Here is a 26986-nt window from a genome sequence, read left to right on the forward strand (position 1 = left end):
ACAATAGAGAAAGTTGTGTTTCTTGTTTTTGTTGTAAGTAACAGCCGGCGACCGATATATTGATCCCTGTATTTAGAGTGAACTATGACGCCGGAAACCTCTGACGGATTTGGCTGAAGTTTCATATTCAATTGTTCCGCTAAGCTCCAGTATCTCAGTGCTGTTGGGTTGGTCTCTGTTTCTGGAATTAAATGCATGGGTGCACGTGAGGAACGCGGGAAGTGAAGAACAGGAAGATGTAACAAACAAAAAAAAAACTTCGCCAAAAATATCCATTATGTTTTGGTTAGCACTGTTAATTTTTGCAACATTGAGCTCATTTACTGGTTACACAAATAATATGTACACAACTTTTGAACGGTGCCTGGGCGCACATGGAACACAAATTTTTATCAAGTTTCATTAAGATAATTTTTGTGCGTGTTAGTTCTCGATGTATAACTTGTATGTAAGTGCGCAATATTATGACTAACAATGATCATTAGATGTTATCCTTCATTGCGACCTCGGCAAAATGGTCTCTACATCATCCAGAATAGACCTATTACGTCCTGTAAATCAGAAACCCCATACAGACGTTTTATAGCGTTCGTGAGTTCGGACATTGAGACTTTAGATCTCCACTGTAAATCAAATCCAGCTAGATGCTTTAAATTACTAAATATCATTTTTGAATAGTTCTGTGATTTTGTGCCTTATTGATGGCGACGTAATGATATTTACATTCTACTGAGTGTTTCTATTTTTTTTATGAAAACAGATAAGCCGTGTCTAGTCTACAAATAAAAAGCGGATCTATAACTAGTTTGATCAAGGACAATTTTAAGGACAATTTGACAGCATATTTAAACAGCAGACACAATCAACAAAGTTCAAAATAAACCTTTGCAAATAATTTAAGGCTTTGTGCTAAAACTGATTATAATGACATATTTTCCATTTATTTTGTTTATCAATTATCAACATAGCTATCGGTATTATGTGTGAAGTTAGATGAATGATTTCATTAACGTTTACTCTGCGTAATTATTGAAGGTCGTTCAACGTGTAGATCTATAGCTTGAGCAAAGGAAGCGGCGAGGTCCCCTGACTAGGACGGACATTTTGTCCTTTCTGAGCATGGAATTTTCGAATAGTTGATATTACTGTTTCCTGTTACTATTTGTTTATTATCTGATACCATGTTTCCAAAGATTATAAGTTTCATGCAATTAAATTTAACCTTTGAACTCTCTAAAATCTAAAGTGTTGTCCCTTTACCAACTTTGACCTCTTGCCATTATTATATTCCACCAGGTACCAATGGCCTTTTCTACAAGTTGTTTGTTTTGCTGATGTTATCATCGCCAACGCAATTAAATTTGTATATTTATGTTCTTTGAATTGAGATTTAAATTATTTAGAAATTGTAAATGAATAATAATAATAGTAATTCAAACACAAAACACAATTAAATACGCTATTTTTATCTATTCAAATATATAATTCAAATGATGAGATGCAATGATGCTTCTAACAGACAACAACAGACAGACGGACGGACAAACAGACAAGTAAATAATATCGGGGACGTTGGCATCAAAACAACAGTAAATGACCACAGTACTTATTCCTTGTTTAATCAGTATTAAATATATAAATCTAGTTTTTACCTAATAAAAATATACATTGTTTGAAAGAGGAATCTTGGTATGTACTGTGAATATGTCCCAAAAAATGTGTACAGTACGAATGTATAGTTAGTGGTGTACAGTGTTTACATACAGTCAGTGCGACTGTACAAAGAGTGGAACACTGTTTTAACGTCCAGTAAATGTGACTGTACAATAAGTGGTCTACTGTTTTTACGTCCAGTAAATGTGACTGCACAGTAAGTGGTGTATTGTTTTTACGTCCAGTAAATGTGACTGTACAGTAAGTGGTGTACCGTTTTTATGACCAGTAAATGTGACTGTACAGTAAATGGTGTACTGTTTTAGGTCCAGTAAATGTGACTGTACAGTAAATGGTGTACTGTTTTTACGTCCAGTAAATGTGACTGTACAGTAAATGGTGTACTGTTTTTACGTCCCGTTTATGTGACTGTACAGTAAATGGTGTACCGTTTTTATGACCAGTAAATGTGACTGTACAGTAAGTGGTGTACTGTTTTTACGTCCAGTAAATGTGACTGTACAGTAAATGGTGTACTGTTTTTACGTCCCGTTTATGTGACTGTACAGTAAATGGTGTACTGTTTTTATGACCAGTAAATGTGACTGTACAGTAAATGGTGTACTGTTTTTACGTCCAGTAAATGTGACTGTACAGTAAATGGTGTACCGTTTTTATGACCAGTAAATGTGACTGTACAGTAAATGGTGTACTGTTTTTACGTCCAGTAAATGTGACTGTACAGTAAATGGTGTACTGTTCTACGTCCCGTTTATGTGACTGTACAGTAAGTGGGGTACTGTTTTTACGTCCAGTTTTTGTGACTGTACAGTAAGTGGTGAACTGTTTTTATGACCAGTATATGTGACTGTACAGTAAGTGGTGTACTGTTTTATGACCAGAATATGGGACTGTACAGTAAGTGGTGTACTGTTTAAAGGTCCAGTAAACGTGACTGTACAGTAAGTGGTGTAGATCGATCAGCATGTACACAGGGTGGTTACAGTATTTGTAGATTCAATCAGTATTTGTTTATATATTGTCTATGTTCCCTTAGTGACTATAAAATCACAACTAAATGCATGTTGGTATGATAACAATGTATGTGGGTATATATTGTTAGTATTACAACAATACTGTACAAGTCGGTATATGTCAAGTTATTTAGAAGTAACAGTGTTTAGTGTATCCAGTCACTTTATATTCCGAGTATTTACAGTTTATAGAAATGCAGAAATGTAGAAATGATATGTTTGTATCAAAAGGTAACGTCAATATGTAGTGTAGAAACATGACTATGTAAACCCAGTATGTATAACGGTATGTAGGGTCAATATACACAGTTTATATACACAATCAGTACATACATTTAGTATGTACAGTTGAGCTGATCGTCCAGACTGAGGGGACCCCGGGGGTCGTACAAAGATGGCGCATACAAAAATATACTTAGGGTACCACAAACACACGCTGTCGTAAAAATGTACAAAAATAAACGGTCCATCACCATAGCAACGTACTTCCAATCTCTCTCCTCCTGAAACATTGAAAACAATATGAAGTAGTTGACTAACTGTCTTGATTGTTGTGAAATGCAGTAATATCAAATCATATTTCATTTTTATCAATACAGATATAAGTCATTTTCATTAGATCCAGTGTAGATCTACATGTATATGTCATAAGATGCACGTACCATATTATCCGCGTCCGCATCTCGCAAGTGGTCCGCCACGAACTTGACCCTCTCTATGGCCTCAATGACCTCCCTCGGATACCTCTTGATTTCTATGGAGTCCCTGGACGGCGCCCGCCCGCGCAGCCCCTCCGTGGAGCCCGCGTTCCACCCCACCCTCGTGGTGATGTCATGGTTGTCCGGAACGTCTTGCATCTCTATACCGTTCACCGCCCGGTATTTATTGTCATTCGATTTCCAATTCAGGTCTGGCCTTTTCATCAACAATATTTTCGGAAGAATTTCCGTAAAAACTCGCTTGACCCACGGACTCATCTTATGTGTGGAGGGTCTCCGGAAATGAATGCCCAGTGTGTATACCGCCAGGAAAATGGACAGTGTCACCACAATCATTGTGAACAGCAGGTATTTACTGATTAACGGGATGACGAAGGACGTCGGAGGACTGATGTCTGACAGTAGGAGGAAGAACACAGTGAGGGCCAGGAGGATAGAGATGGACAGTGTAATCTTCTCCCCGCTGTCTGAGGGCAGGTAGAACACCAGCACTGTCAGACATGAGATGGTCAGGCAAGGCATGATCAGATTCAGGGAGTAGAACAGCGTCCGCCGGCGGAGCGTGATGTTGAACATGATGTCGGGGTAGGGCTGGGGGCAGCAGGGGTAGAACTTCTCCATCCGGCGGGCCGTGACGTTGATGACGTCCCACTCCACGTTCTGGTAGAAGTCTTTGAGGTCAATACCACGGTCAATGATTTTGACCTTTGTGTCCTCGTAGAACACCGCCTGCGAGTCACACACGTGCTGCAGATCTATTTCAAAACCGTCGTACGTCCAGGAACTGAATTTCATGAAGCATTCCTGCATATCAAAGGGAAAGAACTCCACGTCAATGGGGCAATAGCTTTTATAAATGGCTGGCGGTTCCCACACTATTCGTCCCGTGTAGTAAACGGTCGCCTTAGTTAGAAGTGTGATCTCAAACGCTCCGTCTGCACTGTAAAGAAAGCTTTCATTTACCACGTGACAGTGGACAAAGGTAACTTTTTAAGCGATTTACACATATGTCAAAACAAATGCATGATATTCTGTTAAGAAGATATATCATTCGAATATTGCTTATTAAATTACAATGGGTTTTCCTCTTCATCATGTGGTATACATCTTCATTCTTATTAATAACACAATGCTAACAAATTTACCAATCATACAATTCCTTTTTAGTGTTAATTTTTTAGTAGTTCTAATTATTCAGTGATTAAATTTTAAAAAATTTTACATTACTTATATATATATAATATATATACTATATACATTGTAGGTACATGTTTTTGTTATGCAGTTTTCACGAAGTCTTATCATTTATACATAATAATTATGATAAGATTATTTTCAGTTGAATAACAGCTCTAACTTAGTATATACATTTTCCAGTGTCTTTGCCTGTGATAACACTACGTATCGATTTTGTACTATATAACCCACAATACAAATGACGCCAAATCGAGGCGCCAGCGGGGTTTGCTTATTAATATTTAAGGTCTTCCGTTTCCAACGGAAGACCTTATTGTTTTCGTACTGTTTCTTATTAAGGTCTTCCGTTTCCAACGGAAGACCTTATTGTTTTCCTACTGTTTCTTATTATTAAGGTCTTCCGTTTCCAACGGAAGACCTTATTGTTTTCGTACTGTTTCTTATTATTATTTTTTTCCACAAATTTTGTGCACGCGATTTCTCAGAAACTATTCGGCCGATTTTGACCATTTTTTCACAGATGATTGCCAGAGGTCATAATTCTAGAAGTTTTTTGAAATTTTGAAATCGTCACTTCCGGTACCGAGTTACAGCGGATTTTCTATTTTTTTACGACCTATTTTGTGCAGAGCTGATCTCAGAAACTATTAGAGATATGAATACGAAATTTTCAGGATAGGTAGTCTATAGTTTGAAGTTGTGCACTATTGTATTGTTTTACGCCAGTGGCGCCATTTCTTTGAGCTCGCCTAGGCACGAAAATTAGGTACGAATTTTCATTCAAAATTTTACGACCTATTTTGTGCAGAGCTGATCTCAGAAACTATTAGAGATATGAATATAAAATTTTCAGGATAGGTAGACCATAGCTTGAAGTTGTGCACAATGTAGTTTTTTGGCGCCAGTGGCGCCATTTCTATGAGCTCGTCTAGGCTCGAAAATTAAGTACGAATTTCGAATCAAATTTTTCATACGTTTTGATCTGTATCTTTTTACGAGTTGATATTTTGTTAAAATATATATAACAAAAGTGGTAGAGAATCAAAAGTTCTTTCCAATAAAATCAAGAAATAGGGGCTGGCCCCTTTAATTAGTTGCCAAGATACTCGTAAACTCTATTACAAATAACTTAAAAATGATAAAGATTTTGTAATGCATTATAGAAGCAAAGTTGTTGATCGTAACGATATCTATCAGGTAAAATCGTTGCCACGCCCATTTATTACGTAATTAGATATTTTATGGGGCGAAAGTACTGAAACTTTGACGCAATATATCTAGAGAAGGAGATATAGTTTGTTAAGCATTGTTGAAGAGAAAATGTCTTCATTGATGATTTTTATCGATTCCATTAATCAAAACACCAATGTCTGTCCCCTTTAAGGATCTAGAGGGCTGGCCCCTAAAATATTCAATCATTTGTATCTCAAAAATGAACAACAATTCTAGATAAGTGTAAGAACAAATGTTACAAACCGTAAGACCTTTCGAATGAATTAAGGAAATAAGGGCTGGCCCCTTAAACTAGGGACCAACACACTCGTAAACTCTATTACAAATAACTTAAAAACGATAAAGATTTTGTAATGCATTATAGAAGCAAAGTTGTTGATCATCACAATATCTATTAGAAAAAATTGTTGCCACGCCCCTTTATTACGTAATTAGGGATTTTTCGGGGCCAAAGTACTTAAACTTTGACGCAATATATCTAGAGAAGTAGACATATTTTGTTAAACATCATAGAAAAGAAAATGTTTGAATTAATGATTTAAATTGATTCCCCTTATCAAAACACGAATTTCTGTCCCCATTAAGGATCTAGAGGGCTGGCCCCTAAAATATTCAATCATTTGTATCTAAAAAATGATCAACAATTTTAGATAGGTGTAAGAACAAAAAATGTTAGTATTCATAAGACCTTTTCAAAAAAATCAAGAGAAAGGGGCTGGCCTCTTAAATTAGGGGCCAAGGCACTCTTAAACACTATTACAAATAACTTAAAAACGATAAAGATTTTGTAATGCATTATAGAAGCAAAGTTGTTGATCGTTACAATATCTATCAGGAAAAATCATTGCCACGCCCATTTATGACGTTATAAGGGATTTTTAGGGGCCAAAGTACTTAAACTTTGACGCAATATATCTAGAGAAGGAGAAATATTTTGTTAAGCATAGTAGAAGAGAAAATGCTTGCATTGATGATTCTCATCGATTCCATCAATCAAAATACCAATGTCTGTCCCCATTAAGGATCTAGAGGGCTGGCCCCTAAAATATTCAATCATCGGTATAAAAAAAATGAACAACAATTTTAGATACTTGTAAGAACAAAAATTGTTAGTATTTGTGAGACAATTTCAATGAACACAAGAAAAAGGGGCTGGCCCCTTACATAAGGGGCTAAGTCACTCGTAAAGTCTTTTCACATACTAGTACCTTAAAAACGATCAAGATTTTGTAATGCATTACAGAAACAAAGTTGTTGATCAAAACAATATCAGTTTGTAAAACTCATTTCCACACCCATTGATGACGTATTTATTGATTTTAGGGGACTAAACTCTTTAACCTTTAATATGCAAAATGTCAAAAAGCAAAACACTTTGTTACGCATTTTAAAGGATATTGACAATCGTAAATATTATCTGAAAGGGAGTGTTTGAGGTGGAATTCTGAAATGTCATTGATATTTAATCGTATCGTTTAAAAACTGAACGGAAGACCTACTCGTTACTCGTAACGAGATCGTATCTAGTTATTATTATTATTATTATTATTATTTTTTTCCACGAATTTTGTGCACGTGATTTCTCGAAAACTATTCGGCCGATTTCTACCATTTTTTCTCAGATGATAGCCAGTGGTCATAATTCTAGAAATTTTTTGAAATTTTGAAATCGGCACTTCCGGTTCCGATTTACGGCCGATTTTGTCAGTTTTTACGACCCATTTTGTGCAGACATAAACTCAGAGACTATCAGAGATAGGAATATGAAATTTTCAGGATAGGTAGACCATAGGTTGAAGTTGTGCACAATGTAGTTTTTTGGCGCCAGTGGCGCCATTTCTATGAGCTCGCCTAGGCTCGAAAATTGGGTACGAATTTCGAATCAAATTTTTCATACGTTTTGATCTGTATCTTTTTATGAGTTGATATTTTGTCAAAACATATATAACAAAAAAGGTAGATAATCGAAAGTTCTTTTCAACAAAATCAAGAAATAGGGGCTGGCCCCTTAAATTATGGGCCAAGACACTCATAAACTCTATAACAAATAACATAAAAACGCTAAAGATTTTGTAATGCATTATAGAAGCAAAGTTGTTGATCGTACCAATATCTATTAGGAAAAAAACATTGCCACGCCCATTTATTACGTAATTATGGATTTTTAGGGGCCAAAGTACTTAAACTTTGACGAAAAATAACTAGAGAAGTATACATATTTTGTTAGACATCATAGAAGAGAAAATGTTTGAATAAATGATTTAAATTGATTCCACTTATCAAAACACGCATTTCTGTCCCCATTAAGGATCTAGAGGGCTGGCCCCTAAAATATTCAATCATTTGTATCTCAAAAGTGATCAACAATTTTAGATGGATGTAAGAACAAAAAATGTTAGTATTCATGAGACCTTTCGTATAAAATCAAGAAAAAGGGGCTGGCCCCTTTTTTTAGGGGCCAAGGCACTCTTAAACTCTATAACAATTAACTTAAAAACGATAAAGATTTTGTAATGCATTATAGAAGCAAAGTTGTTGATCGTACCAATATCTATTAGGAAAAATCATTGCCACGCCCATTTATTACGTAATTAGGGATTTTTAGGGGCCAAAGTACTTAAACTTTGACGAAAAATAACTAGAAAAGTAGAAATATTTTGTTAGACATCATAGAAGAGAAAATGTTTGAATTTATGATTTAAATCGATTCCACTTATCAAAACAGGAATTTCCGTCCCCATTAAGGATCTAGAGGGCTGGCCCCTAAAATATTCAAACATTTGTATCTCAGAAATGATCAACAATATTACATGGGTGTAAGAACAAAAAATATTTGTATTCGCAAGACCTTTTCAAACAAATAAAGAAAAAGGGGCTGGCCCCTTAAATTAGGGGCCAAGGCACTCGTTAACCCTATTACAAATAACTTAAAAACGATAAAGATTTTGTAATGCATTATAGAAGCAAAGTTGTTGATCGTACCAATATCTATTAGAAAAAATTATTGCCACGCCCATTTATTACGTAATTGGGGATTTTTAGGGGCCAGAGTACTTAAACTTTGACTCAATATAACTAGAGAAGTAGACATATTTTGTTAGACATCATAGAAGAGAAAATGTTTGAATTTATGATTTAAATCGATTCCACTTATCAAAGCACGAATTTCTGTCCCCATTAAGGATCTAGAGGGCTGGCCACTAAAATATTCATACATTTGTATCTCAAAAATGATCAACAATTTTAGATGAGTGTAAGAACAGAAATTGTTAATATTCTTAAGACCTTTTCAAAGAAATCAAGAAAAAGGGGCTGGTCCCTTTTTTTTTTTGGGGGGGGGGGGGGGAGAAACTCGTAAAGTCTATTACAAATTACATAAAAACGATTAAGATTTCGTAATGTATTATAAAAGCAAAGTTGTTATATGTAGCAATATCTATCTGGAAAACTCATTGCCACACCCATTTATTACGTAATAATGGATTTGTATACATTATCTGAAAGTGGGAGGGGGGGGGGATAATTCTATAATTGTATCGATTATTCATGGTATGATTTATAACAGAAATCGCAAGGAAGACCTACTCGTTACTCGTAACGAGATCGTATCTAGTTATTATTATTATTTTCCAAATTTTGTGCACGCGATTTCTCGGAATCTATTCGACCGATCTCAACCATTTTTTCACAGATGTTAGGGCGTGATCTAAACTTAATACATTTTTCTTAATTTTTTCGTGGTCACTTCCGGTACCGAATTGTCGGCCATTTCGTAATTTTTGACGACCCATTTTGTGCAGCTATAAACTCGAAAACCATAAGAGATATGAATATGAAATTTTCAGGATAGGTAAACGATAGTTTGGAGTTGTGCAGCATGTAGTTGTTTAATGCCTGTTGCGCCATTTCTTGGAGCTCGCCTGGGCACGAAAATTGGGTACGAATTTTCATTCAAAATTTTTACACGTTTTGATTTATATCTTTTTATCAGTTGATATTTTGTTAAGACATATATAACAAAAGTGGTAGAGAATTAATAGTTCTTTCCAACAAAATCAAGAAAAAGGGGCTGGCCCCTTTTTTTAGGGGCCAAGGCACTCTTAAACTCTATCACAAATAACTTAAAAACGATAAAGATTTTGTAATGCATTATAGAAGCAAAGTTGTTGATAGTACTAATATCTATTAGAAAAAATCATTGCCACGCCCATTTATTACGTAATTAGGGATTTTTAGGGGCCAAAGTACTTAAACTTTGACGCAATATAATTAGAGAAGTAGAAATATTTTGTTAGACATCATAGATGAAAAAATGTTTGAATTAATAATCTAAATTGATTCCACTTATCAAAACACGAATTTCTGTCCCCATTAAGGATCTAGAGGGCTGGCCCCTAAAATATTCAAACATTTGTATCTCAAAAATAATCAACAATTTTAAATATGTGTAAGAACAAAAATTGTTAGTATTCTTAAGACCTTTTCAAAGAAATTAAGAAAAAGGGGCTGGCCCCTTTAATCAGGGGCCAGGGCACTCTTAATCTCTATTACAAATACCTTAAAAACGATAACGATTTTGTAATGCTTTATAGAAGCAAAGTTGTTGATCGTACCAATATCTATTAGAAAAAAATATTGCCACACCCATTTATTACGTAATAAGGGATTTTTAAGGGCCAAAGATCTTTAACTTTGACGCAATATAACTAGAGAAGTAGAAATATTTTTTTAGACATCATAGAATAGAAAATTTTTGAATTAATGATTTAAATCGATTCCACTTATCAAAACACGAATTTCTGTCCCCATTAAGGATCTAGAGGGCTGGCCCCTAAAATATTCAAACATTTGTATCTCAAAAATGATCAACAATTTTACATAGGTGTAAGAACAAAAATTGTTAGTATTCTTAAGACCTTTTCAAAGAAATCAAGAAAAAGGGACTGGCCCCTTAAATTAGGGGCCAGGGCACTCTTAAACTCTATTACAAATACCTTAAAAACGATAAAGATTTTGTAATGCATTATAGAAGCAAAGTTGTTGATCGTACCAATATCTATTAGAAAAAAATAGCCACGCCCATTTATTACGTAATTAGGGATTTTTAAGGGCCAAAGAACTTAAACTTTGACGCAATATAACTAGAGAAGTAGAAATATTTTGTAAGACATCATAGAAGAGAAAATGTTTGAATTAATTATTTAAATCTATTCCACATATCAAAACACGAATGTCTGTCCCCATTAAGGATCTATAGGGCTGGCCCCTAAAATATTCAATCATTTGTGTCTCAAAATGATCAACAATTTTAGATGGGTGTAAGAACAATAAATGTTAGTATTCTTAAGACCTTTTCAAATAAATCAAGACAAAGGGGCTGACCCCTAAATAAGGGGCCAAGACACTCGTAAACTCTATTAAAAATAACTTAAAAACAATAAAGATTTTGTAATGCATTATAGAAGCAAAGTTGTTGATCGTTACAATATAAGTTTGTAAAACTCATAGCCACACCCATTGATGACGTAATTAGGAATTTTTAGGGGATTAAAACATTAAATCTTTAATGTGCTGTATGTGAAATGTGAGTGGAAATTCTGAAATTTCATTGATATTTTAATGGTATCGTTTGAAAAATTGAACGGAAGACCTCCTCGTTACTCGTAACGGGATCGTATCTAGTTTATTATTATTATTATTTTTTTCCAAATTTTGTGCACGCGATTTCTCGGAATCTATTCGACCGATCTCAACCATTTTTTCACAGATGTTAGGGCGTGATCTAAACTTAATACAATTTTCTTAATTTTTTCGTATTCACTTCCGGTACCGAATTGTCGGCCATTTTGTAATTTTTGACGACCCATTTTGTGCAGCTATAAACTCGGAAACCATAAGAGATATGAATATGAAATTTTCAGGATATGTAGACGATAGTTTGGAGTTGTGCAGCATGTAGTTGTTTAATGCCTGTTGCGCCATTTCTTGGAGCTCGCCTGGGCAGGAAAATTGGGTACGAATTTTCATTCAAAATTTTCACACGTTTTGATTAATATCTTTTTATCAGTTGATATTTTGTTAAGACATATATAACAAAAGAGGTAAAAAATCAAAAGTTCTTTCCAATTAAATTAAAATTAAGGGGCTGGCCCCTTTATTAAGGGGCCAAAACACTCGTAAACTCTTTTACAAATAACTTAAAAACGATAAAGATTTTGTAATGTATTATAGAAGCAAAGTTGTTGATCGTACCAATATCTATTAGAAAAAATCATTGCCACGCCCATTTATTACGTAATTAGGGATTTTTAGGGGCCAAAGTACTTAAACTTTAAACGAAAAATAACTAGAGAAGTATACATATTTTGTTCGACATCATAGAAGAGAAAATGTTTGAATAAATGATTTAAATCGATTCCATCAATCAAAACACGATTTTCTGTCCCCAATAAGGATCTAGAGGGCTGGCCCCTAAAATATTCAATCATTTGTATCTCAAAAATGATCAACAATTTTACATGGGTATAAGAACAAAAAATATTTGTATTCTTAACACCTTTTCAAACAAATCAAGAAAAAGGGGCTGGCCCCTTTTTTTAGGGGCCAAGGCCTCCGTAAACTCTATTACAAGAATCTTAAAAACGATAAAGATTTTGTAATGCATTATAGAAGCAAAGTTGTTGATCGTACCAATATCTATTTGAAAAAATCTTTGCCAAGCCCATTTATAACGTAATAAGGGATTTTTAGGGGCCAAAGTACTTAAACTTGGACGCAATATAACTAGAGATGTATACATATTTTGTTAGACATCATAGAAGAGAAAATGTTTGAAAAAATGATTTAAATTGATTCCCCTTAACAAAGCACAAATTTCTGTCCCCATTAAGGATCTAGAGGGCTGGCCCCTAAAATATTCAATCATTTGTATCTCAAAAGTGATCAACAATTTTAGATGGATGTAAGAACAAAAAATGTTAGTATTCATGAGACCTTTCGTATAAAATCAAGAAAAAGGGGCTGGCCCCTTAAATTAGGGGCCAATAGACTCCTAAACTCTATTACTCATACCTTAAAAATGATCAAGATTTTGTAATGCATTATAGAAGCAAAGTTGTTGATAGCAGCAATATCTGTTTGTAAAACTCATTTTCAAACCCATTGATGACGTAAGTAGAGATTTTAGGGGACTAAAATCTTAAATCTTTAATGTGCTGTATGTGAAAAAGCAAAACTCTTTGTTAAGCATTTTAAAGGATATTGACAATCGTATACATTATCTAATAGGAGGTGGTTGAGGGAGAATTCTGAAATTTCATTGATATTTTAATCGAATCGTTTAAAAAATTGAACGGAAGACCTACTCGTTACTCGTAACGAGATCGTATCTAGTTATTAAGGTCTTCCGTTTCCAACGGAAGACCTTATAGTTTTCGTACTGTTTCTTATTAAGGTCTTCCGTTTCCAACGGAAGACCTTATAGTTTTCGTACGATTTCTTATTATTATTATTATTTTTTTCCACAAATTTTGTGCACGAGATTTCTCGAAAACTATTCGACCGATTTCAACCATTTTTTCACAGAAGATGGGACTTGATGTAAACTTCATACATTTTTGAGATTTTTTCTGTCGTCACTTCCGGTACCGATTTATCGGCCATTTTGCACATTTTCACGACCTATTTTGTGCAGAGCTGATCTCAGAAACTATTACAGATATGACTATGAAATTTTCAGGATAGGTAGTCTATAGTTTGAAGTTGTGCACTATTATGTTGTTTTACGCCAGTGGCGCCATTTCATGGAGCTCGCCTGGGCTCGAAAATTGAGTACGAATTTTCATTCAAAATTTTCATACGTTTTGATCTGTATCTTTTTACCAGTTGATATTTTGTTAAAACATATATAACAAAAGTAGTAGATAATTAAACGTTCTTTCCAACAAAATCAGGAAACAGGGGCTGGCCCCTTAAATTAGGGGCCAAGACACTCGTAAACTCTATTACAAATAACTTAAAAACGATCAAAATTTTGTAATGCAATATAGAAGCACAGTTGTTGATTGTAGCAATATTTATCAGGTAAAATCATTTTCACACCCATTTATGACGTAATTAGGGATTTTAAGGGGCCAAAGTACTTAAACTTTGATGCAATATATCTAGAGAAGGAGACATATTTTGTTTTCGCAATGTAGAAAAGAAAATGTCTGCATTGATGATTCTAATCGATTCCACTAATCAAAACTCTAAAGTCTGTCCCCATTAAGGATCTAGAGGGCTGGCCCCTAAAATATTCAATCATTTGTATCTCAAAAATGAACAACAATTTTAGATGGGTGTCAGAACAAAAAATGTTAGTATTTGTGAGACCTTGTGAATGAACTCAAGAAAAAGGGGCTGGCCCCTTAAATGAGGGGCCAAGACACTCGTAAACTATATTACAGATAACTTGAAAACAATCAAGATTTTGTTATGCATTATAGAAGCAAAGTTGTTGACCGTAACAATATTTATCGGGTAAAATCATTTCCACGCCCATTTATGACGGAATTAGGGATTTTTATGGGCCAAAGTACTTAAACTTTGATGCAATATATCTAAAGAAGGAGACATATTTTGTGAAGCATTGTGAACAGCAAATGTCTGTATTGATAATTCTAATCGATTCCACTGACCAAAACACCAATGTCAGTCCCCATAAAGGATCTAGAGGGCTGGCCCCTAAATTTTTCAATCACTTGTATCTAAAAATGAACAACAATTTTAGATGAGTGTAAGAACAAAAAATGTTTGTATTCGTAAGACCTTGTGAATGAACTCAAGAAAAAGGGGCTGGCCCCTTAAATTAGGGGCCAAGACACTCGTAAAGTATTTTACACATACCTTTAAAACGATCAAAATTTTGTAATGTATCATAGAAACAAAGTTATTGATCGTAACAATATCAGTTTGTAAAACTCATTGCCACACCGATTGATGACGTAATTAGGGATTTTAGGGGACTTAATTCTTAAATCGTCAATGTGCTGTATGTGAAAATGCAAAACACTTTGTTTATCATTTTAAAGGATATTGACAATCGTATACATTTTCTGAAAGGGAGTGGTTGAGGGGAAATTCTGAAATTTCAATGATATTTTAATCGTATCGTTAAAAAATTGAACGGAAGACCTACTCGTTACTCGTAACGAGATCGTATCTAGTTATTATTATTTTTTTCCCCAAATTTTGTGCACGCGATATCTCGAAAACTATTCGGCCGATTTCGACCATTTTTTCACAGATGATTGCCAGTGGTCATAATTCTAGAAGTTTTTTGAAATTTTGAAATCGTCACTTCCGGTTCCGATTTACGGCCGATTTTGTAAATTTTTACGACCAATTTTGTGCAGACATAAACTCAGAGACTATCAGAGATATGAATATAAAATTTTCAGGATAGGTAGACCATAGATTGAAGTTGTGCACAATGCAGTTTTTTTATGCCAGTGGCGCAAACTTTAGGAGCTCGCCAGGGCTCGAAAATTGGATACGAATTTTGAAACAAAATTTTCATACGCTTTGATCTGTATCTTTTTATCAGTTAATATTTTGTTAACATATATATAACAAAAGTGGTAGATAATCAAAAGTTCTTTCCAACAAATTCAACAAAAAGGGGCTGGCCCCTTTTTTTAGGGGCGAAGACACTTGTAAACTATAATACAAATAACTTAAAGACAATAAAGATTTTGTAATGCATTATAGAAGCAAAGTTGTTGACCGTAACAATATATATCAGGTAAAATCATTGCCACGCCCATTTATCACGTAATTAGCGAGTTAAGGGGCCAAAGTTCTTAAACTTTAACGCAATATATCTAGAAAAGGAGACATATTTTGTAATACTTTATAGAAGAGAAAATGTTTGCATTGATGATTCTAATCAGTTCCATTAATCAAAACACAAAAGTCTGTCCCCATTAAGGATCTAGAAGCTGGCCCCTAAAATATTCAATCATTTGTATCTAAAATATGAACAACAATTCTACATAAGTGTAAGAACAAAAATTGTTAGTATTAGTGAAACCTTTCGAATGAACTCAAGAAAAAAGGGGCTGGCCCCTAAAATTAGGGGGTCAAGACACTCGTAAATCCTATTACAAATACCTTAAAAACTATCAAGATTTTGTAATGCATTATAGAAGCAACGTTGTTGATCGTAACAATATCTATCAGGTAAAATCATTGTCACGCCCATTTATTACGTAATTAGAGATTTTTAGGGGCCAAAGTACTTAAACATTGACGCAATATATCTAGAAAAGGAGACATATTTTGTTAAGTATTGTAGAAGAGAAAATGTTCGCATTGATGATTCTAACCAATTCCATTAATCAAAACACCAAAGTCTGTTTCCATTAAGGATCTAGAGGACTGGCCCCTTAAATATTCAATCATTTGTATCTAAAATATGAACAACAATTCTACATAAGTGTAAGAACAAAAATTGTTAGTATTAGTTAAACTTTTTGAATGAACTCAAGAAAAAGGGGCTGGCCCCTTAAATTAGGGGTCAAGACACTCGAACACTCTATTACAAATAACTTAAAATATGTCAAAATTTTGTAATGCATTATAGAAACAAAGTTGTTGATCGTAACAATATAAGTTTGTAAAACTCATTTCCAAACCCATTGATGACGTAATCTTGGATTCAAGGGGACCAAAACTTAAATCTTAAATGTGCTGTATGTGATAAAGCAAAACTCTTTGTTAAGCATTTTAAAGGATATTGACGATCGTATACAATATCTGAAATGGAGTGGTTATCTGAAATTACATTGATATTTTAATCATATCGTTTAAAAATTGAACGGAAGATCTACTCGTTACTCGTAACGAGATCGTATCTAGTTATTAAGGTCTTCCGTTTCCAACGGAAGACCTTATTGTTTTCGTACTGTTTCTTATTATTATTAAGGTCTTCCGTTTCCAGCGGAAGACCTTATTGTTTTCGTACTGTTTCTTATTATTATTATTATTTTTTTTTTCCAAATTTTGTGCACGAGATTTCTCGAAATCTATTCGACCGATCTCAACCATTTTTTCACAGATTGTTGGGCGTGATCTAAACTTCATACATTTTTCTTAATTTTTTCGTAGTCACTTCCGGTACCGAATTGTCGGCCATTTTGTAATTTTTGACGACCCATTTTGTGCAGCTATAAACTCAGAAACCATAAGAGATATGAATATGAAATTTTCAGGATAGGTAGACTATAGTTTGAAGTTGTGCAGCATGTAGTTGTTTAATGCCTGTTGCGCCATTTCTTGGAGCTCGCCTGGGCACGAAAATTGGGCACGAATTTTCATTCAAAATTTTCACACGTTTTGATTTATATCTTTTTATCAGTTGATATTTTGTTTATACATATATAACAAAAGTGGTAGAGAATCAAAAGTTCTTTCCAACAAAATCAATAAAAAGGGGCTGGCCTCTTTATTAAGGGGCCAAGGCACTCTTAAACTCTATTACAAATAACTTAAAAACGATAAAGATTTTGTAATGCAATATAGAAGCAAAGTTGTTGATCGTACCAATATCTATTAGAAAAAATTATTGCCACGCCCATTTATTACGTAATTAGGGATTTTTAGGGGCCAAAGTACTTAAACTTTGACGCAATATAACTAGAGAAGTAGACATTTTTTGTTAGACATTATAGAAGAGAAAATGTTTAAATTTATGATTTAAATCGATTCCACTTATCAAAACACGAATTCCTGTCCCCATTAAGGATCTAGAGGGCTGGCCCCTAAAATATTCATACATTTGTATCTCAAAAATGATCAACAATTTAAGATGGGTGTAAGAACAAAAATTGTTAGTATTCTTAAGACCTTTTCAAAGAAATCAAGAAAAAGGGGCTGGCCCCCTTTTTTTTCGGGGGGGGGGGGGGGGGCAAGAAACTCGTAAAGTATATTACAAATTACATAAAAACGATTAAGATTTCGTAATGCATTATAAAAGCAAAGTTGTTAATTGTACCAATATCTATCTGGAAAACTCATTGCAACACCCATTTATTACGTAATTAGGGATTTGTATACATTATCTGAAAGTGTGTGTTTGTGTGTGTGTGTGGGGGGGGGGGGGGGTAATTCTAAAATTATATCGATTATTCATGGTATGATTAAAAACAGAAATCGCAAGGAAGACCTACTCGTTACTCGTAACGAGATCGTATCTAGTTTATTATTATTATTATTATTTTCCAAATTTTGTGCACGCGATTTCTCTGAATCTATTCGACCGATCTCAACCATTTTTTTACAGATGTTAGGGCGTGATCTAAACTTCATACATTTTTATTAATTTTTTCGTAGTCACTTCCGGTACCGAATTGTCGGCCATTTTGTAATTTTTGACGACCCATTTTGTGGAGCTATAAACTCGGAAAACATAAGAGATATGAATCTCAAATTTTCAGGATAGGTAGACGATAGTTTGGAGTTGTGCAGCATCTAGTTGTTTAATGCCTGTTGCGCCATTTCTTGGAGCTCGCCTGGGCACGAAAATTGGGTACGAATTTTCATTCAAAATTTTCACACGTTTTGATTCATATCTTTTTATCAGTTGATATTTTGTTAAGACATATATAACAAAAGAGATAAAGAATCAAAAGTTCTTTCCAACAAAATCAAAAATAAGGGGCTGGCCCCTTTATTTAGGGGCCAAAACACTCGTAAACTCTATTATAAATAACTTAAAAACGATAAAGATTTTGTAATGTATTATAGAAGCAAAGTTGTTGATCGTACCAATATCTATTAGAAAAAATTATTACCACGCCCATTTATTACGTAATTAGGGATTTTTAGGGGCCAAAATACTTAAACTTTGACGCAATATAACTAAAGAAGTAGAAATATTTTGTAAGACAATATAGAAGAAAAAATGTTTGAATTAATAATTCAAATTGATTCCACTTATCAAAACACGAATTTCTGTCCCCATTAAGGATCTAAAGGGCTGGCCCCTAAAATATTCAAACATTTGTATCTCAAAAATGATCAACAATTTTAAATAGGTGTAAGCACAAAAATTGTTAGTATTCTGAAGACCTTTTCAAAGAAATCAAGAAAAAGGGGCTGGCCCCTTTAATCAGGGGCCAGGGCACTCTTAAACTCTATTACAAATAACTTAAAAACGATAAAGATTTTGTAATGCATTATAGAAGCAAAATTGTTGATCGTACCAATATCTATTAGAAAAAAAATAGCCACGTCCATTTATTACGTAATTAGGGATTTTTAAGGGCCAAAGAACTTAAACTTTGACGCAATATAACTAGAGAAGTAGAAATATTTTGTAAGACATCATAGAAGAGAAAATGTTTGAATTTATGATTTAAATCGATTCCATCAATCAAAATACCAAAGTCTGTCCCCATTAAGGATCTAGAGGACTGGCCCCTAAAATATTCAAACATTTGTATCTCAAAAATGAACAACAATTTTAAATAGATGTCAGAACAAAAAATGTTAGAATTTGTGAGACCTTTCGAATGAATTTAAGAAAAAGGGCATGGCCTCTTAAGTTAGGGGCCAAGACACTCGTAAACTCTATTACAAATAACTTAAATATGATAAAGATTTTGTAATGCATTATAGAAGCAAAGTTGTTGATCGTACCAATATCTATCAGGAAAATTCATTGCGACACCCGTTTATTACGTAATAAGGGATTTTTAGGGGCCAAAGTACTTAACCGTTGATGCAATATATCTAGAGAAGGAGACATATTTTGTTAAGCATAGTGGAAGGGAAAATGCTTGCATTGATGATTCTCATCGATTCCATCAATCAAAATACCAATGTCTGTCCCCATTAAGGATCTAGAGGACTGGCCCCTAAAATATTCAATCATCTGTATCAAAAAAAAATTGATCAACAATTTTAGATACTTGTATGAACAAATATTGTTAGTATTTGTGAGGCCTTTTGAATCAACTCAGGAAAAAGGGGCTGACCCCTTACATTAGGGGCTAAGCCACTCGTAAAGTCTTTTTCACATACCTTAAAAACAATCAAGATTTTGTAATGCATTACAGAAACAAAGATTTTTATCATAACAATATCAGTTTGTAAAACTCATTGCCACACCCATTGATGACGTAATTTGTGATTTTAGGGGACTAAACTCTTAAAGCTTTAATATGCAAAATGTGAAAAAGCAAAAAACTTTGTTACGCATAATAAAGGATATTGACAATCGTTTTCATTATCTGAAAGGGAGTGTTTTAGGTGGAATTCTGAAATTTCATTGATATTTTAATCGTATCGTTTAAAAATTGAACGGAAGACCTACTCGTTACTCGTAACGAGATCGTATCTAGTTATTATTATTATTATTTTTTTCCACAAAATTTGTGCACGCGATATCTCGAAAACTATTCGGCCGATTTCGACCATTTTTTCACAGATGATTGCCAGTGGTCATAATTCTAGAAGTTTTTTGAAATTTTGAAATCGTCACTTCCGGTTCCGATTTACGGCCGATTTTGTAAGTTTTTACGACCCATTTTGTGCAGACATAAACTCAGAGACTATAAGAGATATAAATATGAAATTTTCAGGATAGGTAGACCATAGTTTGAAAATGTGCAGAACGTATTTTTTTTGCGCCAGTGGCGCCATTCCTTTGAGCTCGCCTAGGCTCGAAAATTGGATACGAATTTTGCATCAAAAACTTCATACATTTTGATCTGTATCTTTTTATCAGTTAATATTTTGATAAGACATATATAACAAAAGTGGTAGATAATCAAAAGTTTTTTCCAACAAATTTAGGAAAAAGGGGCTGGCCCCTTTATTTAGGGACCAAAACACTTATAAACTCTAATACAAATAACTTAAAAACGATAAAGATTTTGTAATGCATTATAGAAGCAAAGTTGTTGATCGTACCAATATCTATTAGAAAAAATCATTGCCACGCCCATTTATTACGTAATTAGGGATTTTTAGGGGCCAGAGTATTTAAACTTTGACGCAATATAACTAGAAAAGTAAAAATATTTTGTTAGACATCGTAGAAGAGAAAATGTTTGAATTTATGATTTAAATCGATTCCACTTATCACAACACGAATTTCCGTCCCCATTAGGGATCTAGAGGGCTGGCCCCTTAAATATTCAAACATTTGTATCTCAAAAATGATAAACAATTTTTAATAGATGTAAGAACAAAAAATGTTAGAATTTGTAAGACCTTTCGATTGAATTCAAGAAAAAGGGGCTGGCCCCTTAAATTAGGGGCCAAGACACTCGTTAACTCTATTACAGATAACTTAAAAATGATAAAGATTTCGTAATGCATTATAGAAGCAAAGTTGTTGATCGTAACAATATCTATCAGGAAAAATCATTGCCACGCCCATTTATTACGTAATTAGGGATTTTTAGGGGCCAAAGTACTTAAACTTTGAGACAATATATCTAGAGAAGGAGACATATTTTGTTAAGCTTTGTAAAAGAGAAAATGCTTGCGTTGATAATTCTAATCGATTCCATCAATCAAAACACCAATATCTGTCCCCATTAAGGATCTAGAGGGCTGGACCCTTAAATATTCAATCATTTGTATCTCAAATATGATCAACAATTTTAGATACGTGTAATAACAAAAAATGTTAGAATTTGTGAGACCTTTCGACCGAATTCAAGAAAAATGGGCTGGACCCTTAAATTAGGGGCCAAGCCACTCGTAAAGTCTTTTTCATATACCTTAAAAACCATAAAGATTTTATCATGCATTACAGAAACAAAGTTGTTGATCATAACTATATCAGTTTGTAAAACGCTTTGCCACACCCATTGATGACGTAATTATTGATTTTAGGAGACTAAACTCTTAAATCTTTAATATGCAAAATGTGAAAAAGCAAAACACTTTGTTATGCATTTTAAAGGATATTGACAATCGTATACATTATCTGAAAGGGAGTGTTTGAGGTGGAATTCAGAAATTTTATTGATATTTTAATCGTATCGTTTAAAAATTGAACGGAAGACCTACTCGTTACTCGTAACGAGATCGTATCTAGTTAAATATATAATCGTACGATGGCTTAAAATTATATAAATATAAGTAATAAGGAATCATTCTTTGAATATTATGAGATGATAATTTCGGTCGGGGTTTGATCAAATCTATCATAAAGCCATTCGGGCTTTATTGGATTTGATCACACCCCGACCGAAATTATCACCTTATAATACTCAAAGAATGATTCCTTATTCCTTATTTATATGATAACTTTTTATACATCATACATAAATTGTTACCACACAGTACTAATATTTATGTATTCTATACAGTACTTACAAATATAATATAGATTGCATTCAATATCTACTAATCCTGCGGTAGCTGCCTATCAAGTGGTGGTTATAGTACATTCATACCTATAAGTTATTCTCAGTTCTCGTCTCCCACAGGTAGTAAATGATCATTCCACAGTACTTACTTGTTATAGAGTACTATATCTGGTCTCCAGAGGCTCTCTGACGGGATGTGGGTGACCTGGATTCCCCCGTAAGACCTGGGATCCCATCTCAGTCTGAGGTCGAACCATTCCTAGAACGAGGCTCAATTATTTCAAATAAAATACGTCTACGCAGCAATCTTCATCTCACAATTTGCTGAGAATTATTACATGTACTTGTAAAGACTTATTATTGTCTCCGTAAAAATCTTTATGCAAGGACCAACGTATGTATACATAATGTACCTCTTGTACTATATTGGTCACATCTCGCAGCAAATTATAAGATGTTTACAATAACTTTTAAAACCTTCACGATCAGCAAGAAAATTTACTTTAAATCTGTAGGGTGTATATCACAAAGAAGTAAAACAAAACTAGAAAACACACGATTTCTGTAAACCAATTTTTATTCACGACGACTTATTCACACCCATGTTGTTATAAAATGCACGCGGCAAGGACTGATTCGCGGCGAAAAATGTTCGCAACAATTTTCTCGAACAAAGGTTAGGTTTACAGTATAGGGATGTAGATATTTTAGACTAACCTGTCGCAGCCAAACACTCGTTGTCATGATTTGATTCTTCTCATCCTGAAAAAACAGCAAAATTTAAAATGCTTGTACATTTGTACTTAATTTTATTATTTTATACTCGTCCTTGGCTCAAAATATTGATATTCTTTTATTAACTATTCAGAATATCAAAGTCATTCTTCAATATACTGGTAATATATTAAATTGAATTATAGTGATGGCAGTTTTGTTACACTACTGTTAGTAGTGGTACTGACCATGATTGTCTATGCAGGTAATATAATGGTCACACTGGTAACCGTGGTTACACTGCTTTTACATTGGTTACATTGATAAATAATAAGTTATAGACTTTTAGTCTAATATGGCCGTTTGAGAGCACAGTGTTTAATAAAGACATCAAGTTTAAACTGAGTGAAATATCCCTGACAATCAAATTTGATTACTCATATTCAGCCAATATCCGTGGAAGCTCCCTCTGTTCTGCATTTTGTGCATTGCCAATCTTTATTGTGTAATAAGATTTCAGTTCCGATTGAAGTCAAGCCTTAAATAGGAGCATGGGGGATATTTAGATAATTGGGTGCCACTGAAGCGCGCGGAGCTAGTCAGTTCCTGCAAAACATGATTACCATGATTCCAAACCGTACTGTGGAGGAATCAATGCCTACCGTCCGGAATCCACCACTACAAGAGCGATGCCATTAACATCGGGCTCGTAATGCATTATTAAACTGTCTTTGAAGGTGATCGTTTAATCAAAAGTACGTAAACATTAATAGATACATTACTGATGATGAGCAGTTAATTAATCATCGATAAATTGCCACAGAATAAAACAATTCATGAATTTACTCTACGAATGCTGGGTAGAAAACGATTTTCAAATAAGATCGTTTATTTATTTATTTTATAGTAAATTGTAATGAGCAGTTAATTAATCATCGATATATTACCACAGAATAAAACAATTAATGAATTTACTTTACGAATGCTGGGTAGAAAACGATTTTCAAATAAGATCGTTTATTTATTTATTTACTAGTAAATTTCAAACGTCATTTTTCAAGACAAGAACTGCTATTTTTTTAAGAACTATGAAAGTGGTCAAATTCTAGCTTTAGAATTTTCCTAATTTAAAATAGTATTATGTTATTTCACCAGAAAACTAATTTTATATCTTCAAGAAACAGAAAAAACTTGAATAAAAGATAAATTACAACCATTAAAAGTAGAGGAGAATTATCCAATTAAAATATTATCTGCTGTGTAGATAGGTTTTACCAATGACGAATCGATTCCTTAAGTTATTAAAATGAATGGACAACCTGCAAAGGAACACTTATTTATCATCTAGAGAATACTTACAAGCGGTACGATATACTATACTGATATGTTATAGTGATAGTAACTGTAAACTTATTTTTTTAACCATATTAATTCACTTTCAACAAAAAGGACAAGTTTGAAGCGGGAAATACCTTATATCCAGTTATTTTTGTATTGATCTACTTTTCGCCTTTTTCACGCTCTCTTTTACATCGCAAATTAATGAATATATCTTGTATTTTTTTTCTTTACGAAACTTTTTAATTCGCAAAATGATGACTGAGGCAAATTAAGAATGTTACATATTTACCTCTTTTGATAAATTTTGTTACAAAGAAAATAAAACGGATGTACGCGAAATAACGATATGTATAGCTTCAAAAAATTTCTTTCATTCTAACAAGAGATGATTTAGAATATATCAAATGTTATTAATATCATATTCAAGAAAAGCAAGACGAACCTTTAATTGCTTTATAAATATATGGATGTAACTCCTTTACAAATATGGATTTTCAATGAAATTCAAGGTAACTATTGCAAATATTCAAATAAAAGCAAAAGTTTATTTTGCAAATTATGATCATGATCACATCAATTTGCTTAAACAGGTGAGGTGACATGACATTGTATCTGCGAGCATGAAAGTGGCGTCACAATCGTTGAACTGTCCTATTGATAATTAGATGCTAGAATTGGGACACGCTCACCATCCATAAAAACTAACGCACACCTTGTCCATTATTTGGACCTAATTCAAATATCGCTACTTCTGCTGACATTTTCAAAGACGGCAACAGACAATTATTGACATTTGACATTGATTCTAAAAAGTAAATAGAACATATCTATCCAGAGGTTAACGTAAATTGTGTTTATTCGGTATTTTAAATTCCGATTAATGTCAATCTACTCTATTATTTTACAACTTATAATATGGTGTCGGCAATAGGAAGATCTCATGGCAACAAGGGTATATCTCAAGTAACCGCCATATTGAACAAACTATTAACAATTACATATCAATATCCTGTCTTACGCTTGCACATGTTATTACAATTGAGCGATGCAATTAATACGCACGCTGCTTTATTGAGACAGAGAGGCCGTGTTGTCTTAAGTCTCTGTTTGTGAATCGTGTATTTCATTCAGATGATGTGCATCACACACCAGGCATGGCATTATAAGATACAAACACAAACAAATGAACCCTGTGTGTTATTGATATGTATACACATCTGAAAGCCATTCTGTCGTCAACTTAGGTAAAATCAATCTACAATCTGAGTGAATCGGCCACATCAAAACGTAAGTCGATACATCAGGCATGTTCCTTTTAACAATCTTAGTAAACATCTAATAAAATTCTGGTATCTCTTAATATCTACTACAGATGTAGATATCACTAGATATTCCTAGTACAAGCTTATAACACTCTAATAAGTAATGTAATAGAGTATTAGAGCACACAAATGGTATTCTTCATTATGCCATATTACAGTTGTACTGGTCACTAAAATAGTACTTACAGTACTGATAGGTACTTACAGTACTGATAGGTACTTACGATCTCCAGTAGCTGGGACAGCCGGAGCCCGAGTTTCACGGTCAGCTTCACAGAGCTGTTTCCGGTGGGACGGATCAGATTGCTGTATCTCTCCCCCAACAGGTGATCGTGGAGTTTTTTCTCGGCAGGTTCCTTCATAGTGACAGCGCCACCCACATCGAGTGACATCAGCGCCACTAGTAGGCACCACGGCTCCATCCCGGAACAAACTATCTCAGTAGCGCACCACCAAGGTTATCTCCGAGCGCGGCTCAAATAGAAGCCAAGTTAAAATCAATGTCTGATTGTACGTATCTTTTAAGGCGACACTGGGCGGTTCGTTGTCATTAGGTCTGGCTGTCCGAATCCTTTAACTTCTTGTCTGAATTAGCTACTCATTCATGGCATCGCTGGCCATAAAACACAGTTGGTGTGTATTGTTTTGTACAAGGATACACTACACCTATATCGCTAATTACGATATTCCTCGCGAGCCAATTTATCACGTGCGGTTGTTCGCTGCAAGAACGGTTACACGCGCGGTGCTACGTATAGCGCCATTCAGAACCCTTCTACAGACATCAAATATCGGAATGATCGGCGCTAGTTATGCAACGCACAGGAATTTCTGAGTGCCAGTCTAAGTAACTTGCTTATCACAATATGACATCCTAATTGGTGATTTATTTCCCTTTTACATTTTGAGGAAACTAATCAAACAATCTTTGATTTGGCATGTTGCAGAACCATTTCGTTTCTCAAAAGTCATAAAAGTTGTCGGAAGGCTTGTCTATATTGATTGCCGCCCGCCTTTTTAGCTTTTTTAATTTCTGTCAGCCTCGCAGTTTAAAAAGAACTCAAAGTTTTTGTGCAAGTCTCACACAATGACCAGAAGGAAGCGTTTGTAGTCAACACTAGCTAATCGATCTCAGTTCATTAACGCCTGCTAGTCTTGATACATAGTTAAACATTTAATCTGAGAGTCACTCTAAATTCGATCAGTGTAGAGCTTAAAAGTTAAATGGATGAGTCCGCTTCTATCTACGTTTTAGTTCAATATATATACAGAAATCAATTAATTTTCTTTATAGAATCCCGAGCGTGTGTGTACAAGTTTAACTTACTTAAGAAGTATTTTGTCACATGTTTTCTCATGGAACTTAATACCACTCTGCAAATAAAAGATTATCTGAATCAATAACT

The 26986-nt window shown here is 34.1% G+C and overlaps 1 protein-coding gene across 1 annotated transcript; it reads right to left on the reverse strand.

The window, feature by feature from the left end:
• Positions 1 to 1450: 1450 nt before the first annotated feature.
• Positions 1451 to 26725, reverse strand: LOC105344287 (acetylcholine receptor subunit alpha-like 1). Its single transcript, XM_011452029.4, has 5 exons — positions 25805 to 26725; positions 22921 to 22965; positions 22353 to 22462; positions 3350 to 4346; positions 1451 to 3190 (listed from the first exon to the last, which is right to left on the reverse strand). Exons 1-5 carry the CDS (start codon positions 26000 to 26002, stop codon positions 3023 to 3025), a joined length of 1518 nt encoding a protein of 505 aa, XP_011450331.1. The 5' UTR covers positions 26003 to 26725; the 3' UTR covers positions 1451 to 3022.
• Positions 26726 to 26986: the final 261 nt, after the last annotated feature.

This window comes from Magallana gigas, chromosome 6, assembly GCF_963853765.1.
Source record: "Magallana gigas chromosome 6, xbMagGiga1.1, whole genome shotgun sequence".
In the NCBI taxonomy this organism is placed as follows: domain Eukaryota; kingdom Metazoa; phylum Mollusca; class Bivalvia; order Ostreida; family Ostreidae; genus Magallana; species Magallana gigas.